This window comes from Aspergillus eucalypticola (genome assembly GCF_003184535.1).
Source record: "Aspergillus eucalypticola CBS 122712 chromosome Unknown BO83scaffold_4, whole genome shotgun sequence".
Taxonomy (NCBI): Eukaryota; Fungi; Ascomycota; class Eurotiomycetes; order Eurotiales; family Aspergillaceae; genus Aspergillus; species Aspergillus eucalypticola.
Genome location: NW_020290278.1, coordinates 576,441 through 596,195, shown reverse-complemented (window position 1 = coordinate 596,195; position 19,755 = coordinate 576,441). Strand labels below are relative to the sequence as shown.

General features: G+C 51.6%; 6 protein-coding genes across 6 annotated transcripts; 2 read left to right on the top strand and 4 right to left on the bottom strand.

Annotated features, from left to right (window-relative positions):
- Window positions 1-5: 5 nt before the first annotated feature.
- BO83DRAFT_405745 (DUF409 domain protein) lies at window positions 6-1,472 on the bottom strand (the record flags this gene model as incomplete). Its single annotated transcript, XM_025533834.1, has 4 exons — window positions 1,089-1,472; window positions 421-1,030; window positions 90-374; window positions 6-48 (listed from the first exon to the last, which is right to left on the bottom strand). Exons 1-4 carry the CDS (start codon window positions 1,408-1,410, stop codon window positions 6-8), a joined length of 1,260 nt encoding a protein of 419 aa, XP_025391579.1. The 5' UTR covers window positions 1,411-1,472.
- Window positions 1,473-1,778: 306 nt separating this feature from the next.
- BO83DRAFT_434545 (small nuclear ribonucleoprotein complex protein Nhp2) lies at window positions 1,779-3,039 on the bottom strand. The gene is made up of 2 exons (XM_025535803.1): window positions 2,624-3,039; window positions 1,779-2,425 (listed from the first exon to the last, which is right to left on the bottom strand). The coding sequence occupies exons 1-2, from the start codon at window positions 2,940-2,942 to the stop codon at window positions 2,043-2,045; spliced, it is 702 nt and encodes a 233-aa protein (XP_025391578.1). The 5' UTR covers window positions 2,943-3,039; the 3' UTR covers window positions 1,779-2,042.
- Window positions 3,040-6,742: 3,703 nt separating this feature from the next.
- Window positions 6,743-9,846, bottom strand: BO83DRAFT_306076 (uncharacterized protein; the record flags this gene model as incomplete). The annotated part of the gene is made up of 8 exons (XM_025527284.1): window positions 6,743-7,900; window positions 7,957-8,062; window positions 8,118-8,197; window positions 8,251-8,645; window positions 8,732-9,366; window positions 9,435-9,520; window positions 9,599-9,691; window positions 9,811-9,846. The coding sequence occupies 8 exons, from the start codon at window positions 9,844-9,846 to the stop codon at window positions 6,743-6,745; spliced, it is 2,589 nt and encodes an 862-aa protein (XP_025391577.1).
- A 498-nt stretch (window positions 9,847-10,344) lies between these two features.
- BO83DRAFT_305516 (putative cell division protein kinase (Ctk1)) lies at window positions 10,345-11,749 on the top strand (the record flags this gene model as incomplete). Its single annotated transcript, XM_025527264.1, has 4 exons — window positions 10,345-10,409; window positions 10,493-11,426; window positions 11,499-11,654; window positions 11,717-11,749. 4 exons carry the CDS (start codon window positions 10,345-10,347, stop codon window positions 11,747-11,749), a joined length of 1,188 nt encoding a protein of 395 aa, XP_025391576.1.
- Window positions 11,750-13,913: 2,164 nt separating this feature from the next.
- On the top strand, window positions 13,914-16,109 carry BO83DRAFT_385574 (SH3 domain protein; the record flags this gene model as incomplete). Its single annotated transcript, XM_025532624.1, has 1 exon — window positions 13,914-16,109. One exon carries the CDS (start codon window positions 13,914-13,916, stop codon window positions 16,107-16,109), a length of 2,196 nt encoding a protein of 731 aa, XP_025391575.1.
- Window positions 16,110-16,765: 656 nt separating this feature from the next.
- Window positions 16,766-19,615, bottom strand: BO83DRAFT_375354 (OPT family oligopeptide transporter). Its single transcript, XM_025530436.1, has 2 exons — window positions 18,577-19,615; window positions 16,766-18,526 (listed from the first exon to the last, which is right to left on the bottom strand). Exons 1-2 carry the CDS (start codon window positions 19,420-19,422, stop codon window positions 16,961-16,963), a joined length of 2,412 nt encoding a protein of 803 aa, XP_025391574.1. The 5' UTR covers window positions 19,423-19,615; the 3' UTR covers window positions 16,766-16,960.
- Window positions 19,616-19,755: the final 140 nt, after the last annotated feature.

The following is a 19,755-nucleotide window of genomic DNA, read 5'->3' as shown; positions in this document are numbered from 1 at the left end:
TTTGGTCATTCGTCTTCTCCAGCTGCCGCTTCAATGCAGATGAAGGACCTGTATATCTGTTCATAATCGAAGTCGCTGTCCATATATACCACACTGGATAACCAGAGGCCAGTCGCGTGATGATCTGCACATGATTGCAAAAAAACACCATAATGGCAAGGGTGATCTGAGGAGCTGCCAGGCTACGCAATAAACGACCTGTCAGTTGGCCAGTCGGGAACCCTGGCTGCGTTGTATTTGTGGGTGTTTCCCTCCGCCTAGAACCCACCCCGAGCGTCCAGATGGCAGAGTACACCAAGATGGCCAACATTGGACTAGCTAGTGCAAATAATGGCATGTTGGACAGAGTCCAATACCGAAGAAAGCCATTGTCCCTGCATACGTCAGCGAATATTGACAAAAGCGGGATAAGGCACCTACCAGTAATGGTCTTGAACGAAGCTGTATATACTGGGTATAGTTCGATGACACCATTCTCTTGACGGGTCTTCGTGGGTGGCACAGAAGTGCTGGTAGGCTATATATTGCGGCAACACAAACCCGAGCCCCGTGCAAATACCTCCGAGACCGACCGCAACCAGGCGGCGAAACTTGGCAAAGCTGAAGCCCTGCGTTAATGAATACAAGACTCGACATGCTTCTTCGAAAAGAACGATGCCATTGAGCAGACCATTTCCACGCACAGCGGTGGATAAGCCGTACAGGATACCCGCAAGCACTAGGAGGCTATCTTTGATGCTGGTGGAGACGCCGCGAGCACCAAAACTTTGAGCAAAGAGAAGAGTGCCAGTGAAGCTTAGGAGAGAATACGTGCTTTCCGTGCAGGGAGCAGATAGGAAAAGTCCAGCAGGCGAAATAATGTGTAGGCATGCTGCGATAAAAGCTAGCTTGCGTCCTTGCGCTCCAGGGAATAGAGTGCATGCCAAACGACAGAGAACTACCACCGAGATGGCATGAGCTGCGTGGGAAATGGCAATACCGTGTGCACTATGCTTGAATTCATAGGGGATAGCCCAAATGTTTGTAAAGCCTATCAAGAATCTTAGAACACAGAGGATTGGCTTATGGGGTGTATGAAAGACGCCTACCACTGGCCAATAGATTAAGGAATTTGGAGAACGCATAACTGAATGCCCATTCTTGCTCCAAGAGATGGCCTCGTCTGGCCGCTTCAGTAAAGTAAATGGAATCCCATCTTGTCAACTTGGTAGATATACACCTCAAGGTGAATTGAACGATTCCTTCTGTTTCATTTGTGTTCTTGTGCCATGGGAATAAGGTCGTGGAGGTATCGTACCCGGGACCGGGAGTTAAGATGGCCAGGAGAAGCAATGAGGCCTTCCAGAGGATAAAGACGGATAATAAAGACCGATAGGGATGACAGAAGGAGCTTCGTGTAAGCCACGACATGTTACACTCACTATCTGGGTTTACCCCAGCTCGTTTTCATTGCTGGTCATAGAAGGTTGAACTCCTTCAGGTGGTTGGTTGTATGTTCCGCTAACTCTGTATTGCTTTCCCTCCCGAATTAAGGCACACGCTAAGCCGCCTTGGGCATTTCTTCCATGTCGAATGATCCATGAAGGCGACGATATCTTCCCACGCAGAGATGAGCAACCCCCAATAAAAATAGTCGCAATTATGGTTAATCCCCTGAAATGCGGGCTCTCCTGCTTACCCCTCTTGCCGTCAATCTTTTCTCTCTCCCCATCCCTCACAATGGAAGCAAGAATTGTCCCCATTGGCGCTCTGTACGAACAGCTTACGAAGGCTCTGGTCAAGATTGGGATTTTTATTGTATACTTCCTGCCTTTTTTCATACACCATGTGAGAACGCCGGATTTGCAACGGACACATCATAAAAGATCAACCCAATGAACACGTCCTAAAGGCCAGACCCCGAAGACATGCACTGCCTTGTCAGACAACAAAGTGAAACTGTACAGCCATAGCAGCAAAGTGACAAGACACATAAAGAAGCCGTATAATTAAGAAACAACAGAGCAAAGGAAAAGGTGGATTCAGAAGTCCAGCTGAAAACTTCACAGGTTCACCTTCTTGGCCTCCTTCTGGGCGAGCTTGGCCAATTCCTCGAACACCTCGGTGAAGTCCTCTCCATCATCCTCACCGTCCTTCTTCTTGCCCTTGGAAGCCGACTTGGGCACAACCATCACGACACTGGTGGGGCGTTTCGTGGCGGCGGAGTTGCCGAGCTCAGCTCGGGATGTGACGAAGACGTAGGGGATACCGTGGTCCTCACACAGGACAGGGATGTGCGAGATAACGTCCATGGGCGAAATATCGGCGGCGAGAATGACGACACCGTTGGGGACACCGATGCTGGCGTTAGCAGCGGGAATAGGCGACTTGCGGAGAGCCTTGACGACCTCCTTGACACCGCGCTTCAGGCACTTGTTGACGGCAGCTATCATAAGTCAATACGTTAGCGAATGTTTATTAAGTGATAGATGGATGCGCAGTCAATGCCGAACGCGGCAATCGTAAGCCCTCAGGGCCAGAGGCTAGAAGTGATTCAAATCCACACGCCATCTCGTCGGGAGCAAGAGTGAAGGCGGCAGGACTCCTGGGAGACATATGCAAAAAGATAAAAAGATATCCTTACCCTTCTTGACGCTCTTCAGGACCTTCTTGGCATTCTTGTCTTCGACCAGAGGGCTGGCAAAAGGAACAATGGCGCCAACGGGGCGGCTGTCAACGTCCATGCGCTCGGTCTCAGCGCCATTGACAGGAGCCTCAGTGGCAGCCTGATCAAGGCCATCGAGAACCTTAGTGGTGAGCTCCTTCTCGACGGCGTCGGCGAGAGCGACCTTGTCCTTCTTCTCCTTCTTCTCCTTCTTGCTGGTCTTGGAGACGCCGTCCTTCTCCGCGCGCTTCTCCTTCTTCTCGCGCTTGTCCTTCTTCTCGGTCCTTTCCTTAGCCATTGTGATTATTAGACCCACCCAGGGAGTTGAACTGAATCCGGAAGAGGGGGAAAGAGACGAGGAGAATGGCGACGGGCGTGGGGAGGAATAGTCGTCGGTCTCGTCGAAACCCGCAAAAATTCGAAATCCATTTCAAAATTTCGGCGCTAGTCCTCTTTAAGAATCAAAGCTTGCGCGGGCGGTGAGCTGGCTGACTCAGCCACATGCCTATCCGGGATGTCATCGCTCTCTTGTTGTTATCGAAAAACAATGAGGCACTTGCTGGCGCTGGGCCTGATGATTGCGCCCTTATGCTCAGTCTAAGGCTGGAATCTGCGGCGATTCAGAATACATATATGGAATCTACCGTTTCGGATGAACTCATCCCGAAAACTCGTGTCACACGATAAATACTATTGCCAGATCGATCCATCGTAAGTCGTCAAATGCAGCCAGTTTGGCTCAAGGAAGCTAATGCGCCTCAGATGAATTCGAGCATCAATTCACGTCCTTCGCGGGACACCATGCGCGCAGAATCTCCCTTGTCGCTTCCACCAGCACCCGACGCTTTGCAACAATCGGTCCGCTCAGTTTACCCCTCAAAGCCTGGTAGGTTAATGTTTTCTGTGTCTCAGGCTGCGCGTGCTTCAAGACTAATAGCCTCTCTAGACACGGAAAAGGAGGAGCTGCTAGTACAGGTGAATACATTAAAGTATGAGCTGGAGAATTTCAAGCAAGAGAGGGATTTGATGGTCCTGCGTCATGAGAAGGAACTACGGGATTTGCAGCTCAAGGCAGATTCGGACTTCCGAAAAGCTCAGGTTTGTTCAATTCTTCAGCCACTACTTCACGTCTATTCCACTGACCATGTTTCTGTCCCACAGGCTGCAGAGAGTAACAGCCACCGGGCCACCCACAAGAGCGAGACTCTAGCGAAAGAGTTGAAAGAAACCCAGGACAATGCCCTTAATGAGAAAGCTGGCCTTGAGCGAAAGATCAGAAGTCTTCAAGATCAAAATCAGTTACTTCAGGAGGAGGTGGAAGACTCAAAGGCACAATCGCTCGATCAGGAAAGACAGTACAAATATCAGATCAGCGAGCTCGATACTATACGCTCGTCTTTACAAAAGACGATAGAGGAACTGCAGAATGACCTCCAGACTGTTCGGAGTGATATGCAGACTACACAAGAGAAGCTGCGTCAACGAGAAACAGAGGTCGCTGATTTGGAAACGGAAAATCTCCGGCTCAAAGCTGAGGGAACAGATAGCGAAACGCTGTCAGTTCTTAAGCGCGAACTTTCCGAGCAAGTCAGCCATATCAGAAATCTGGAAACCACAAACCGTGAGCAAAGCACTGAACTACGACACCTACGGAAAATACAGAAGAATGTTGAAGTTGTGGAGGAGCAAAAGAGATCCTTGGAAAACCAGCTGCAGTTGATGAAGGATGTGGAGTCACAGCTGGGGACTGCTCAGATCCAGATCCAGATGTTGGAAGACGAGCGACGGTCTTGGACTAGTCTCTTGCAAGACAATGATCAGCCGGCCGAGTTCGATTCTCCAGAAGCGGTTGTGAAGGCTTTGCTACAAGAGCGCATTGAAAAAGCCTCTCTTGTTGATAAGATAGGCAGTGTTGAGGCTCAGTTCTTGGAGAAGGACGAATCGATCAAGAACTTGGAGACAGAACGGACCACCCTGCGACAGGAGATTGAAAAACTCCGGAGCAGTGCCGGTTCTGTTGCGGGTGGAGCTATGGCAGAAAGCCGTATGAAAGCAAGACTCGAACGACAGCGGGCTCTCGCTGTGAAAGAAGTCGATTATTTGCGTGCCCAACTCAAGGCTTTTGACACGGAAGAGGTGACTATGAATCCGGAACAAAATCAATTCGATCAGCAAAAGATTGAGCAAATCGCCAATCTCGAGAAGCTCGTCGACGAGTATAGGGCCGAGCTTGAAAAGGCCCATGAAGAGCTTGCTAAAAGCGAGCCTTCTCAGCAGGATGAGTCTCAACCCCGCGGAATCAAACGGCCTCTCTCTCCAGCAGAGAGCGATGCAGAAAGCGAACGTCTTTCTGTCTTGACGCGCAAGTATAGAACCCTGCAGGAGTCCTTTTCGAAATCCGAACAAGCAGCGACACTTCTGCGCAAAGAGCTCGAGGCAAGCAAATCCCAGATCAAATCCCTCAAGGCTAGATCGCGTACCAGAATCCTCGAGCTGCGTGACAATCCCACCGCCGAGGCAGAAAACCTCAAACTCTCCACTGTCAGGACTTTGAAGGCCGAAAATCAGGATCTCCTTGCTCAATTACGTGGCGATCATTCGGGTGTAAAGGTCGTTCCAGTAAGCACTCTGGAAAGCATGAAATTGGAAGTCCAAGACATGGAGCGAGTAGTCGCGGACAAGGAGAAGCGTATGCGGCGACTGAAGGAAATCTGGACGGCGAAGTCGTCGGAATTCCGCGAAGCTGTTGCGTCCCTGCTGGGATACAAACTGGACTTCCTTCCCAACGGCCGTGTCCGAGTCACCTCGATGTTCCATCTATCAGCTGCTTACAGGCATGGTGACCATGATGCTCCATCCGACTCACGGGGCCCAGGAAGCATGGGCAACGGCGAGGAAAATTCAATAATCTTCGATGGAGAAAATGGTACGATGAAGATCTCGGGTGGTCCCAACAGCCTCTTTGCCATGGAGATCAAGCACCTCATCAAGTTCTGGGTTGAGGAGAGGAAAGATATTCCTTGTTTCCTTGCTGCTATGACGCTGGACTTTTTCGATAAGACTACTAGGGCTGCGCGCATGTAAGATATTTGGTTCTGCCTAAGGGGCATGTGGTTTAGTTCTATTTTGGCCATGCAAAGTTCAATGTGATTCCCCGGCACACACGTGTTATGGTGCCATGTTATAACATTTCTCTGTTCATGAAGATTCAAGTTAATATTTCAAGGGTTGGTAGCGACTAGTAGTCCTTACAGTGGTCCAACAAGGGCTAACTAGGCTCTAGCTTCAGAGGTACCAATCTAGCTCCCGTAGCAGTTTAGTCCGTATCCATGGCAACATCTTCTGCATATCACTACTAACTACTATCATCATGCTCAACGGCTCAGCCATAATAGTAATTGAAGAAAGATGCAGTAAGCGCAGTGGCTATTTCAAGAACGACGTACGGTTGTAGCACCTAATTGCAAGCACATGAGAACGATACACTAAGGGGCATACTTCAATGCGAGAAGCTGAAGGAGGACAAGCAAGCGTAGACCAGTATCCTGTCTCCTTACCGTAATCAGACACCAACAAAGAATGACTTGAGGGTATTCAGTATTCAATTAAGTTTCTTGATAGGTGTTAGGTACGGTCAAGGCGATCCTCCTTCCCGATTAATGCTCATTTGCAGAGCATGTACAATTCTGATTACCCACTACAGTGGAACTAATAATAACATGAACGAGCAGCTTATTTACAGACCATTAACCGGGCTCAGCATGAGCTGGAAAAAAGGCCAGATAATGAGATTACATGACGAGGGAAGGAAGGATATCGGGAAAAAGACAAAGGAAAATACAGCAGAAACGGCAGGAAAGATAGACTTGCTTTGCACAGGAGGATTGAAGGGTAGGGACATAGGGCGACACAGTAACGAGTACTGATTATGTTGATATACCGTGACGGGGAGTCTTTTTGACATATTTATCATGAGGTGCGAAAGGGCGACAGGACACGGCACGTAGGCTCGCATCGTTGCCGAGGCCCTTGCGTTGAACAGTGTCTTTTGTTCGTACACGGGTGGCGCGCAGGTAAACGCAAAATGCGGACCCAGCCTTAAGATGAGACATATTTACCCCCGAGCAGCTTTCGGGCAGTCGGGACATTCTTCCATTCAACAGATGGCTGCAGTTCAGGAGTCTGACTGCCGGCCTCTTCGTCTGCAAAGGGGTCAGAGCCCTTCACCAGATTAGTCGGGGAAGCGGTGCTGATTCCCAGACGGGATCCATCATCAAGCGTGTGAACCTCGAACTTGGCATCGACCTTGCCCTGTCGTGGCCAACTGGCTGTCGTCGAGAATCGGACCAGCAACTTGGCATCAGAGCCAGCCTTGACTTCAAGCTCAGGAATCTTCCAGGTCACTGCAGACTGCTTGCGACGGAATGTTGCACCGGTGTTCGGGTACATGACGGCTGCTGTGGCATGAGCCACTTCGCGCCCTTCCACAGGAGACGTGTCCAGATTTACTGTCAAAACAAGATTCCTGAGGGTAATCGAGCCTCCTGGCGCAGACGTGAACGAGGAGTTGAGAGAATAGTAGATGATCGCACTGGCTTGGTGCTCTTCGAGATTCCACACTGGTTTGAAAATGACAGGGCAATAGGCTGCGGCAACGGAGGGTTCCATGTGAATTTGGTACTTGAAAGCTACCGTCGGCGAGGACCGAGCAATGCTAGCCAGGTTCACCTCATATTCACCCCTCTTTTCATCAAATTGATCCTTGCCTTTGTCTTCCGTCACGAAGTGTGGGTTTGCAGCCACCTTCTCAAGAATCTGGAAATTGTCAAGGCGAACCCGTGTGCTACCTGGAGTCACATCCGGCGTAGCATTGTATGCCAACGCAAGTTCTCCAACGACAAATGATTTGGACACCGCACCCTCAGTGAACCATGCACTGACTGTGTCTATGATAGATGCGTTCAGACCTGGCTCGTGAAGGTCGGGGTGCGAGACGGGACCCGGAGCACTATGTAGAGTATGAGACGAGCGAATCGAGGTCGTGTCGGACATGGCATGGTCGTCTGTAGCCGTGCTAGGCGAGGCAACATGTCTGGCTTGCAAAGATGGAGAGGTTGGAGCGGACGTATCCAAGGTTGATGGAATGGCAGGGAGGTCATTTCCTGGTGCAGGTGTAGGAATAAAGACAGTGTTACGGACATCGCGACGGCCACGTAAGGTTCCAGCATTTCGTCGGACACCACTCTGCTGAGCTCGCTGCATGGTAACATTAGCAACATGCGGTAGCAAAACATTTTACACATAAAACCCACCATTCTGAGCTGGTTAGCCATATCATCCATCGCTTGCTTGGCTTGATCCTCGTCCTCAAAGATTGGCTGGTCTCGTATTGTCAAATTCATCCCGGGCTCCTCCAATCTGAGGAGATAATTAGCCAAAACAATACACTCTCAAAGTGACAAAAACTGCTTACCCGGCCGCCTCTCTTTGGGCCCTGGTAATCTCGTCAATGGTTTCCGGACGCTCCGTGAAACCTTCTGAGTCGACTCGTGGCTGGTCAGTAGATTAGCTTCGGGAATCAGTGACAAGTAAATTCTCCCACATACCTCATTGCGTGACACGCCAGCAGCGGCAGTAATTTCTTCAGAAGGAGCTTCGTGAGATGTTGCTCCGTTGGCGGTAGCCGGTGCTGACTGGGGCACTGCAGTGGATGTCGCGCCAGCAAATCCCTCATGCTCATGAGATTCACTCGAGATAGCTGGAGGCTCAGTATCCTGAGTAGTCATGGCAGTGCTGGGGCGCTCCATTCCTTCGGTTGGGGTCTCCGGAATTTGCAAATCGCGCGAATCACCCCTCTTAAAGGAGGCAAACGGACTGCGGTGTTTTTTATCGGAGAAGAAGGGACCAGCGCTAGAAGGCTGAACAATGCTCCTCCGTCGGTTCATGACGGTTCCCAGCCTTTTAAGGCCACCCAGGGGTGTATTGTGCCGGGGCTCGGGTGCTACGAGAAGGGCGTCAGAACTCCACATCGAGCGAATGGCACCAGAATACGGGGCTAGAGCAGTCGAAGATGCAAGATATGCTCACCTGGAGGTGTCCTAACTGGACCCGAATGTTCCGATCGCTGACTAGCAGCATCATCCTGCAGGCGTGGTGGAGGCGACAGAGGTGCTACTGGGGGAGGCGAGGTAGTTTGTTGTCTCCTCGGAACGACGGGTCTTCCTCCATTAATTTTCGCAGCAAATGTCTTGATCTCATCTGCAGTCTCTACGTTCAGAAGAACGTTCAGACAGCTTTCAGCAGCCTGACGGCAGCGCTCAACCTGATCCGTCTCATGGGTCTCCAATTGAGTGAGAGCATCTCGCAGGTGATTGAGACGGCCCTCATCTGCTGCCTGAAGCTGTTCGAAGACAAATGGCGCTCTGGAATCCCATTGCTGGCTAATTTCTTCTGCGGCGGCGACGGCGCTAGCCAGCTTATCGGCACCCTTCGGGCCCTTCTCCCTGGCCTTTTCTACTTTCTTCTGGGATGCTTCGTAGTTCTTGGCCAGTCCCGCAAGGTCGCTCTGGATACCAGTCATGGAAGACAATTCCCGATTTTTCGTGTTATACTCTCGCAGCGGACGTTCTACGTCCTCCTCGATTTTGTGGGCGAAAGTTTCGTGCGAAGAGGCAATCGATTCGGTGGCAGCGATAATGCGCTGCCACGGTATCTGGAAGACACTGTTCATGAAACTGCTTTTAGTACAAGAACTGCAAACCCAAAAAATAATCTGAAAAGCCGGTCGTACCCGAGCGCTGCGCCATTGTCCAACTGTGGCCGATGCGCAAGTTTCCGCAGCCCTTGGGCATACAATTCTTCAATGCGACGACGTTCCTATGGATTGGAAGATAGGTGTAAGCCACATGAAGTGTATTCTACATATGTCTTTAAGTAGAAGGGCACACAGCTTACCTGGAGCCAGTCCGCGATGTCCGCATTGACTTTGTTTATGATGCGAATGCGATCATTGAGTACACTTGTAGCTTGGCCGGGCTGCAAAGAGGCCTGCAATATTGACGAGCAAATATCAGGTTAGATGTGTCTGGACATGGTAGGAAGTGGAAGTTGGGAGGACAGGGAGAAAAAAAGATAGGTGGGGTTATCTGGGGTCGAGGGGATCGTACCAGCAACGCTGGATACTCCTGCCGTGAGAGTTCCATCACTACACATAGGTCACAACCTTAGCAGGACGATGGTCGGGGGCGCATAATAAGGAAGAATGAGACTGGGAAGGGATGAGCATCGAATGGGGGAGGCGATTGGACGAAGCACCACGCGGAACCGGGGGAAGGTTCAACAAGCAACGGAGGACAGTTGGAGTCGGAGGGAAGAGGATGTGATGGCCGATGGCTGATGGCTGATGACGATGATGGGTTGCAACGCCGGAACAACTGGGGCGGAGGTGCCGAATCGGCCCATGCCGCTCTCGGTAAGGCGCCACGGAAGTGTCACATGTCCGTCTGCCCGCCTTTTTTGAGTTATTATGATAACAATAATAATAATAACGGGGTATCTTTAAATAGTTATCTACTATACTACTTACTAGTAGAACTAGTGGATAGATTGAATATATCATCTATCATCTGTTACCTCTCATCTCTCTCTCTCTCTCTCTCTTTCTCTCTCTACCTATATATAACTGTATATCTCTGTCTATCATGACCACTCCCGACTGGAGAAAAACCCTTGGCTTCACAGATAGATTGTCTGCCATTCAATCGCTGTAAGTCTACTATCACCGGTGATCTCTCCCTGCATTGCTTTCTCTTATGTGGATACGAAGGAGTTGATTCTGATACCCTTCAGTACTACCGCTTACCAGCGAGCTTCTTCCTCCGCTGCGTTCGCTGAAGCTCAGTCTCAAGCGAAGCGCTTCGAGACCGAAGCTTACGATCAAGCTGCATCAAAGGAGGAGTATGACAGGCTATGTCAAAAAGCCATTGACAAAGCAGAGTCTTTGGGATCGGTTGCTCCCATCATCAGCAGCCCAGATCAACCTCAGAACGACACCGACGAAGACCACTGGGAAGGGGGCCAAACCATCGGCCCATACCAATCATGTCTCCATCACTTCGATGGCCTCCATTCCATGATCTACAAGTCCAAAAATACCGACGGTAGCTTAGTGGCAGTCAAGGTCACTATACCTCACATGTTAACCCCACCACATGATGCTAAACGTGAGGTTCAACTTCTTCGTGATGCGGCTAGTCCTCGCGTAGTGCCTTTGCTGGACACTTTCAGCCTAGACGAGGGGCGACTAATCCTCGTGTTTCCTTTCATGAGATATGATCTGGAGCAACTACTTCGGCGAGATGCGTTGACTGCGGCGCAGACCAAGTCTCATCTGCGGGATATGTTCAGCGCATTAGCCCATATCCACAAGCTGGGAATTATACACCGAGATATCAAGCCTTCCAATATTCTGCTTGATTCTCCTGAAGGACCGGCATATCTCGCAGACTTTGGGATTACATGGAAAGAAGGAAGCAAGGGATCTGAGCCTGCGGATCAAAAAATCACAGATGTTGGAACTACCTGTTACCGCCCCCCTGAGATTCTATTCGGCTTCAAGGCATATGGGACTGCTCTTGATCTTTGGGCGGCCGGTTGTGTTGTTGCCGAAGCGGTGGCTGTTGGGCATACGCAATTATTCGACTCGGGACCGGTGGGAAGCGACCTCTCACTCATCCAGTCAATCTTCACGACCCTAGGGACACCGGATGAAACGACATGGCCTGTATGCAATCGAATTACCCCCTTTCCTGTCGAGATGATATCAGGATATCATGCTGATCGAAGTCAATCATAGGAGACGCAGAGTCTACCCGACTGGGGGAAGGTAGAATTCTACAAGTACCCTGCTAAACAATGGGACGAAATCCTTAGAGGGGCTTCTACCAAAGCCCGTAGCCTTGTCAGCGAACTGGTGCGCTATGAGAGCGGTCAGCGGTTGTCCGCAGAAGAGGTATGTGAAGACGAAAAGACAAACCGACGGATTTGACGAACCATCTCTTACAACGAAAACAGGCCTTGAAACATCCTTATTTCTCGAGTTCCTAAATCTTCAATATCTTTCTTCGAACCCCTTATTGAAGAGACGGCCACTGCGGCGATCCTTCACATGACGACACCACAGCAAAAATGCGATCTACATGGCTTTACGGGCTTCTCTTGAGCGTTCGCAGGCTGCCCCATTGGATGGCCCATTATAGAACTCGCTAGGCGTTTCAGCACCCCGACAGACCGAAGTGCTGCAGACATTGTAGCACGGAGCTGCTAACGCCTGTCAGGCATTAGCCTCGGCAGTAAGGCGAGAGAGGCCGGAGATTTCTGAAGGCGGGAGTATTATTATTAGTGTGGGCTGATATTCAGACAGCTGGCTAGCGCGGGTTATTAGGCCGGAACCGAACGGAGGAGCACCGGTTATGGTATCATTCGAAACAAAGACTGACGGGGCACGATTGTTCTGCTGGCCCTAGGGGTGTAATCAGATTACAGTGTAGACCTTAAAAAAGGAAGGAAGGAATATGGAAGAGGAAACATAGTTGAGAGTTGAGACCAAATATGAGTAGTGTATCGAAAATATGATCTGATCCCAGGTACGTATTTGACGCATGCAAGGGCAGCATGCTTTGTTTAGGCTAGACTCGCGAGGCTGCACGAACGTGGTGCTGCACCACAGCTACTATCAAAGCCAATGCCGGTGCGATGTTCAACAGCGGAAGGCAATTCCATTTGTCGGCCATGCACAAGGGTCGGACACTCGGAGGGAACCTACGGAGTACCTACAAAGTAACGTACCACCCCACTATCGCAGCCATTGGATGATTGTCATTTGCCAGGGGAAGCCGTGGTCAGGGTGGATGTGGGTAACGCTAGGAAGGACCGGAGTTCAAGAAGGGGCTTGGCTAATTAATGAGCGGTGGCTCAGGGACCACCCAATGAATGAGAAAGTGAAGATCTCGTTTAAAGCAACGGCGCTGGATCAAAATCCATTCGGCTTTGAAAACTTTGCATTTCCGCTAACGAGGTTAGTCATGGAATGATATCGTTGGGTTGTTAGTAGTCTAGTTGCTCAGAAGGGAGGTACCCAATGAGTTCAGAGTGACCACACTCAAACCCATGTCAAGAGAAAGACTGAGCAGGTAGCATTTCATCTCAGTGAGCGTGCATAAAGACATATGGTGTATCCCCTGTGTGAACGCCTTCAACAATGTACTGGTTCAGGAGCCGGGGGAGAAGAAATGATGATCGAGGGGTTCGGCCCACACTAGCATCCATTTGTAGCCAGTATTTGCATTGCCTGTGATGCAGTTGTGCAGGAGAGAGTTTGGGGGGGAAAGAGCGGGAGGTTCGGCAACCTCGTGATTTCTCTTGTGACGGTCAGAAAACCAGGAACCGTATCAAAATAGGACGAATCAGCGGGATGAAGTGCCTGAGGGTTGAGCGGGACAAACCCCGTGATCCCCGCCTCAGCATGTTAGCGCAGACCAGAGCATACAGGCTGATACGCAGTTCTAATTGGCGGAGAGCCCCTCTTTTATGCTTTGACCTCATTTCGTTTAACTGTGGTTCCCGTAAGATGGTAACTTACCCGTATTTGGGAGCGATGCTCTCTTTCCCAGTACTTACTCTCGTCTTTGGGTCCCCTTCACTCTCTTTTTAGTTGGTTCACCACCTTCACTTCTCGCAAGCCCACGCTTGGGCGTGCTGACCTTCACATCCATCCTTTTACTCTCCCTCCTTTCGTGTATCTCATCCTTCCTTTTGACCTTCGCGGCCTGGAAGCTCGCTGTCCTTCGTTTCAACCGATCTAGATCAGATGTGGCCCAGCCCTTTTTGAACTATATCTGGGTATTCTCAGACTTCCATTCTTTTCACTCTCACATTCTTTTAACGCGCTTGCGCCCCTTTAACGCCACTACGCGACTAGCTTATCTCGTCGTTGGTGTCAGAGACAACAAAGTAAAGCGATCTGTGTCACATATCATATCAACTGGTATCCGTTCTTTGATGCCAGTGAAACTACTCACAGACACCCTCTATCATTGAGCCTGCGTTCACATATATCTGCCTATTTTCTGCATTTGCTGTGTAGATACGGTACAAGTACGCGGGGCACCAATATATTCCCGTCACATTTGACTCTACTCTAGCTTACCACTAGAGGCCCAGTTAATTGCAGAATAGTTACAAGGTGCACAAGCCCTAAACCATCTCAGCCATGGTGCATGCGCATGCGCATGCGCACCGCGACCGTGTGCCCCATTTGAAGGGTCGAAGCCCGGATAATGATGCGGTGACAGTGGTCTATGTGACAATGAGTGCGGATTTTGATGGTCCTGTTGGAGGCTATGTCACGGGAAGCAAGACTTCCTCAGAAAGCAGCAAGAACACAGCTGTTGGTATCGGCGCTCCTGTTAAGGCATCGAAATCGTCCTCGACAGCAAAAGAGACCGAGACGGCCGAGACGACTGAGGCAGCAGCAACACAGACAAAGGCTGAGACTCATGCTACCGCCACGAAGACTGCTGAGACCGCTGAGACCGCAATTACAACGGCACCCCAGCCAACAACCACCGAGGCGACCAAAGAGACGCAAAGCACGAGCCAAGATGAGACTACATCGGCAAATAGGACTACCTTTCAGACCAGTACTTCGTCTGCTATGTCTTCGGACTCATCTTCCGTATCCTCCCAAGGCAAGGCGGGACTGGAAAGTTCGGATGTCACTAGGTCTTCGGCGTCGGCATCCGCAACTGCAGTTTCGGGATCAGGAGGGCTCTCTGGAGGTGCGAAAGCCGGCATTGCTATCGGTGTGATATTGGCGGTTGGCTTAGTCGCAGGTCTCGTCCTTCTCTGGGTACGAAAGAAGAAACAGGAACAGAAAATCCAAAATGAAGTAGCCGAAGATGAGAAGTTCTGGGGTTCAGATCCTGTCGCGCCACCACCACCTCCTCCGAAGCCCGAGCCGAAGAGTTCCCTGGATCCACCTCAACTCCAAGTCCGTCCAGTCACACAGTTTGCGCCATTCGCATCAGAATTCAGTGCTGGTGCTGGCTCTGCGGGCCCCTCTACGGTTGCTGCCGACGCTGCCGTCGCCTCCGGAGCAGTCGTTGCTTCAGGTGCAGCTGGCACACGTAATCTGACTGGCAATACCTCGCCGGTTCACACACCACAATCAAGTACCGCCAGTACAAACCCCTTCAACGATCCAATCAATCCATTCAATCACCCTTCCGAGGTCTCCCCGCCTTCTACATCCCACGGCTCCGTTACACAGCTTGACTCTGTCCCAGAAGAATCTGCGGCTGCTGATCCCGCTGCAGAAGCAGCCACGGCAACCGGAATCGCTGTGACTGGTGTTGTAGCTGGTGCTGCTGTGGCCGCGGTTGCAGCCTCCAGCGCGTCAGATAAGGAGTTGCCCATTCGTCCTGAAAGTTCTATATCCAGCGTCTCATCTGAATCCAATTCCACCAATACTGGCCCAGATGGTCCTTCTAATGCCAATGCGGCCCCGGCTTCAGCTGCTCCTGCTGTCTCTCCTGTTAATCCATCTGAAGCGGCTGGATCAGTTCCAGTTCCGGTTCCAGTTCCAGTTTCAGTTCCCGCTCCTGCTCCTGCTCCTGCTCCTGCCCCTGCCCCATCCAATGTGCATCGCGTGCACTTGGATTTCGCCCCTTCAATGGCCGATGAACTGGAGCTACATGCTGGGGATCTCGTCAGACTCCTGCACGAGTACGACGATGGATGGGCTCTTTGTATTCGTATGGACCGCTCTCAACAAGGTGTTGTCCCTCGCTCATGTCTTTCCTCGCGTCCTTTGATGCCCCGGATGGGCCCGCCCCCGGGTGCTGCCCCTGGACCCCGAGGCCCCAATAGCCCCATGCCGGCTGGAAACATGATGCCGATGCCACGCTTTTATCCTCAAGAAGGTCGTCCAATGTCACCGGCTCGCCCAATGTCACCGGCCCGCCCCATGTCACCGGCTCGCCCAATGTCGCCGGCTCGTCCGATGTCGCCGGCCCGCCCCATGCCTCCCGCTCACCCTGGTTACGCCGGTCCTCCGCAGCCGCAGCCGTATACTCAGCGTCCTATGTCTCCGGCGCAGTTCCCACAACCTCCAAGATCTTTCTCTCCCGGTCCCGGTCCGATGGTTCCTAGGTCTCTGAGCCCTGGGCCCTACGGACCCCCGGGAATGCAAGGTCCCCGGATGCCAGTCAACCAACGGATGCGTAGCAACAGCACAGGAGGTGTGGCTGGACCGAACGCTCGAATGACAGGACTATCCGGACCGAGTCCTCTCGGAACTCCGCTCGGTCCAACTTCCATGCATCTAGCATCCCTGCATCCATCAGTCAACGCTGCACCAGCTTCGGCCACCATTGAGACAGTCGCCCCTGAACATAGTCATGAGTGACGGGTCGTCTCAATGCCGAGCACTTGATACCGTCATGTGCCACGAGTGTCAACTGAACGCCGCTGGGCGGACGAACCTGCCACGATAAACACTGTATGCGTCTGCAACGAACGCTTCCTTACTGGATTGCGTTTCAAGTTTCATGAACATCCAACGCTTCCGGTCACGCGTTCCCTCATTGTTCTTTTCTCTTCTCATGCCGGTTTCATAATCGAAACATACGAAACTATGTGTCTGGATACTTCTTTTACTTCTTCTACCTTTACTTCTACTTCATGTGAATGACTCTTATACCACCTGTTACCCTTTTTCATTGGCCTTGATACCTCCTGCTTTCCTTTCTTTTCACTATGCACAAACGAAATGTAAATTAACTATCTCTGAACCTGATTTACCTTTTGACTTTCTTCTGCCGGACACTTATGGGCAAATGACAGATGAAGAAAGACGTGAGGTCGACAGGACACTAAGCTATTTACTGTTTTGGGCGCTTCAATGTCTTGGGGTTAATGATGTGCTCAAGATAGAGTAATTATTGCTACATAGTGCTTAGATTATCAATCAGGAATAGATACAGTATCTAAATCACGGAATACGCTTTCGTAGTTTATGGATCAGACGACTGGCAAAAACGACCAGGTAGTAATGGCAACGTAGCTCGCTTGATTTTAACACTCCCTTTTCGTCCCGTTCAGAGTCATCGACATCAGTCCGTTTTTGTTAATCTATATACGTATATGCTAGCTCCATCATCCGCCATATCCCCGCTAAAACTAGATACAAACCAGTCCAGGAACGAACAATGACTACTCTGTCTATACGCCTACCAAGTCTGCCCTGTCTTTTCGCTATCAAAGATGCGGAACCCCGCCACTTGCCAGAAGCAAGTTCACAATACTAATAATACCCTCGCCAAGGATCAATCCCGAAGCAAGGACCACAACAGATGAAGAGGCGGAATCCGCCTCTTTGGCAGCTGCCTGCTGCTGGTTATGAAGCCCGGTTGAGGATCCCGCACGCCCTTCGGCCGTCCATGAGTCGGACAAATTTGTTTGGATGTCGTCGGTGCTCGGGTCCGGCCCGCCGCCGGCGACTTTGTTAGAATGTCGCCGGGCCCACCACCAGGCAATTAAGCCGCCGATGGCACGGGCTAAAGTGAAGGACGGAACGTTGAAAATCCCCACCGCTACGGCAATGCCGCCGGGAATAAAATCCTTCCAGGGGGCGGAGACATCTCTGCGGCCGCCGTTGGCGATCGGCGATGAGGCGACAATGCGGAGGATGGTGATGGCTACGAAGATGATTCCGGCGACAAGAGATGCTTGCCATGCCATCGGAGGGAGGCCTTGGCCGGTGACTAGGCGGGCCGTGAAGATCCAGACGTATGCGGTGGGAGTCTGGAACATCGGACCGGGGACTTCGTATACGTTCACGTACATTTTGTAGACGGCGGTGGAGAGCACGGCGCCAACGAGACTGCCGATCATTTGGCCGTAGAATTGGGCCTTGGGGCTGGCACCAAGGAGATGTCCGGTTTTGAGATCCTGCATCATGTCTCCGGCTTGAAGGGCACCGGACTCGGATACGGCACCGGCGAGGAGGTTGGTGACTAAGGCGGTGCGGCGGGAAAAGTGAGAGGCGGGTGTAGCCAGGGAGAAGAGCAACTGGGTTAGTTTGCTGATTCCGGAGACGGGGTTCAAGTCTGTTTCCCCAAGGGCGCGGACGCCCATGATGGAAAGGAGGACTGCCAGCAGGGTGGCAAGGCTGGAAAGCAGTGGAGACATTATGTCGCCAAATACGAAGTGCATGCAGACAACGTTGAGAATCAAAGTTAGAGGGAGGAGTATGATGACTGTTCGGTTGGATATAAGCTGGGATGGAGGCGCATCTTCATCCGCATCATCAACGGCGCTGTGTCTCCCGATAGAAGGGACAGTATGGCTCGGCACAGAAGACACCTCAGTGATGGGACTCAGAGCGGAATAGGATATGTACGAGTGATGATTGGAGGTTGTCGAGCCTCCAGATAGAACCCTCCGTCCAGAGCGGCTGTGGAGGAGCTTGTCTTTCATATTCGAAGCACGGGGTATTAGAGGCCTCACAACCAGCCAGCCAAGGCTGACAAGTGAGTCGGCAAGCATAATGGCCAGTGAGATCCAGACGATCCAAGCCTTACTTCCATCTTCCCAACTGTCCACAGGCCCCGGGGCCCATCCGCGAGCCTTTGCAAGTGGCGAAAGAACACCCCAACCCAAGAATGCACCGAAGAGCATATGCATACAGGTCGAGGGGCCCATGATAATGCCCTGGCCAACATATGCGGGCGACGGATTCAGGGTCCAGAGCCAATTCTTAGCCAGATAAAGTCCTAGAATAGGAATATCGCGGACTTGGGGGACGAAATAGGAGAAAAGGGTCTGGCCTATTGTCAGTTGTAGATCCAATGTTCCCAGGCAATGAGCCTTACATAAATTCCGGACACCGCGAAGGCGCCCACCAGGAGACGCATCTTGGACCTCCAGTCCTCTTGGACATTGCTATCACCACCAGAGCTGGCGTTGCCCAGCAGAACGCCGGTTTCCTCGGGTTCATGCGCCAAAGTCGATGCGTAGGATCTCTCCTCACGCCGTATGACACCCTCAACATCAGTCACCCGCTTCTTCGACTTCTCGTCGCCCTGGCCACTTCCGTGCAGCACCCTCAGCATCAAGGCTGAGGCTGTCCCACTTGGGAACTTCAACTTTTCCCGAACGATCACCTCCTTCCTCAGTGGGACGGCGAAAACGACGCCGAATAGGCAGACCCCCAAGCTCCAGAGGACGAGCTTCCAAAAGTTCAGCTTCAGAGGTCCGCCTTCACCGGTACCACCATCTCCCGACGGGCCATCTTCGCCATCTTTGATCAAAAATTCCAATGCCGGGATGACCCCGACGAACCCACAGCCCAGCGGCATGGTCCCCACCGCCCCTGCTACTGTTTGTATGAGGACGTTCTCGATGGGTGTGAATGGATACGACAGGTATTTGGAGAAGACCTTGAAGACGGAGAAGCCGATTAGGGCAGATGGCATGGCCATGGTGCTGATCCATCCTGTCTGCAGTCCAAAGTATGTGTTGGAGAACGTAATGAGAGCGCCGATAAGAAGGCCGACGAGCAGGGATCGCGTGGTGAAGCTTTGCGGGGAGGTTGCGGAGGAGCGAGAATCATCGGCGAAGGCTGTCCGGTCACCAAAGTCGACGGAGGATGTTAGCGGGGAGCCATCTCGAACTGCCCCATCCTCTTGACGGTCGCTGTTGGAGGCATTGCCTGCCATGGTGATGGATTGGTAGTTCATCGGATGCCGTCGCGGTTCAGGTTAGTCGAGCCAGCACGAGAGGAGGGCTCTCCTGTCACTGAAGAAGGAAAAGTCGGATCAACGAGCCATCACGCAAGGGACGGAGCGGAAAGCGGGGAGATAAGAGTAAGCCGCGAGGATGACTGGGGAATCGATTGATGGAGCGATCGACAGCGCGATGGGGAAGCATCGCAGCTCATCCGATGATTAGTTGAGGATTCGCCATCATTTGCAGGCCTGATAACAGGCTGACTCAGCCTGCGATAAGAAGCAACCAAACAAAGAGAAAGAGAGCATCATCATCATCCACTC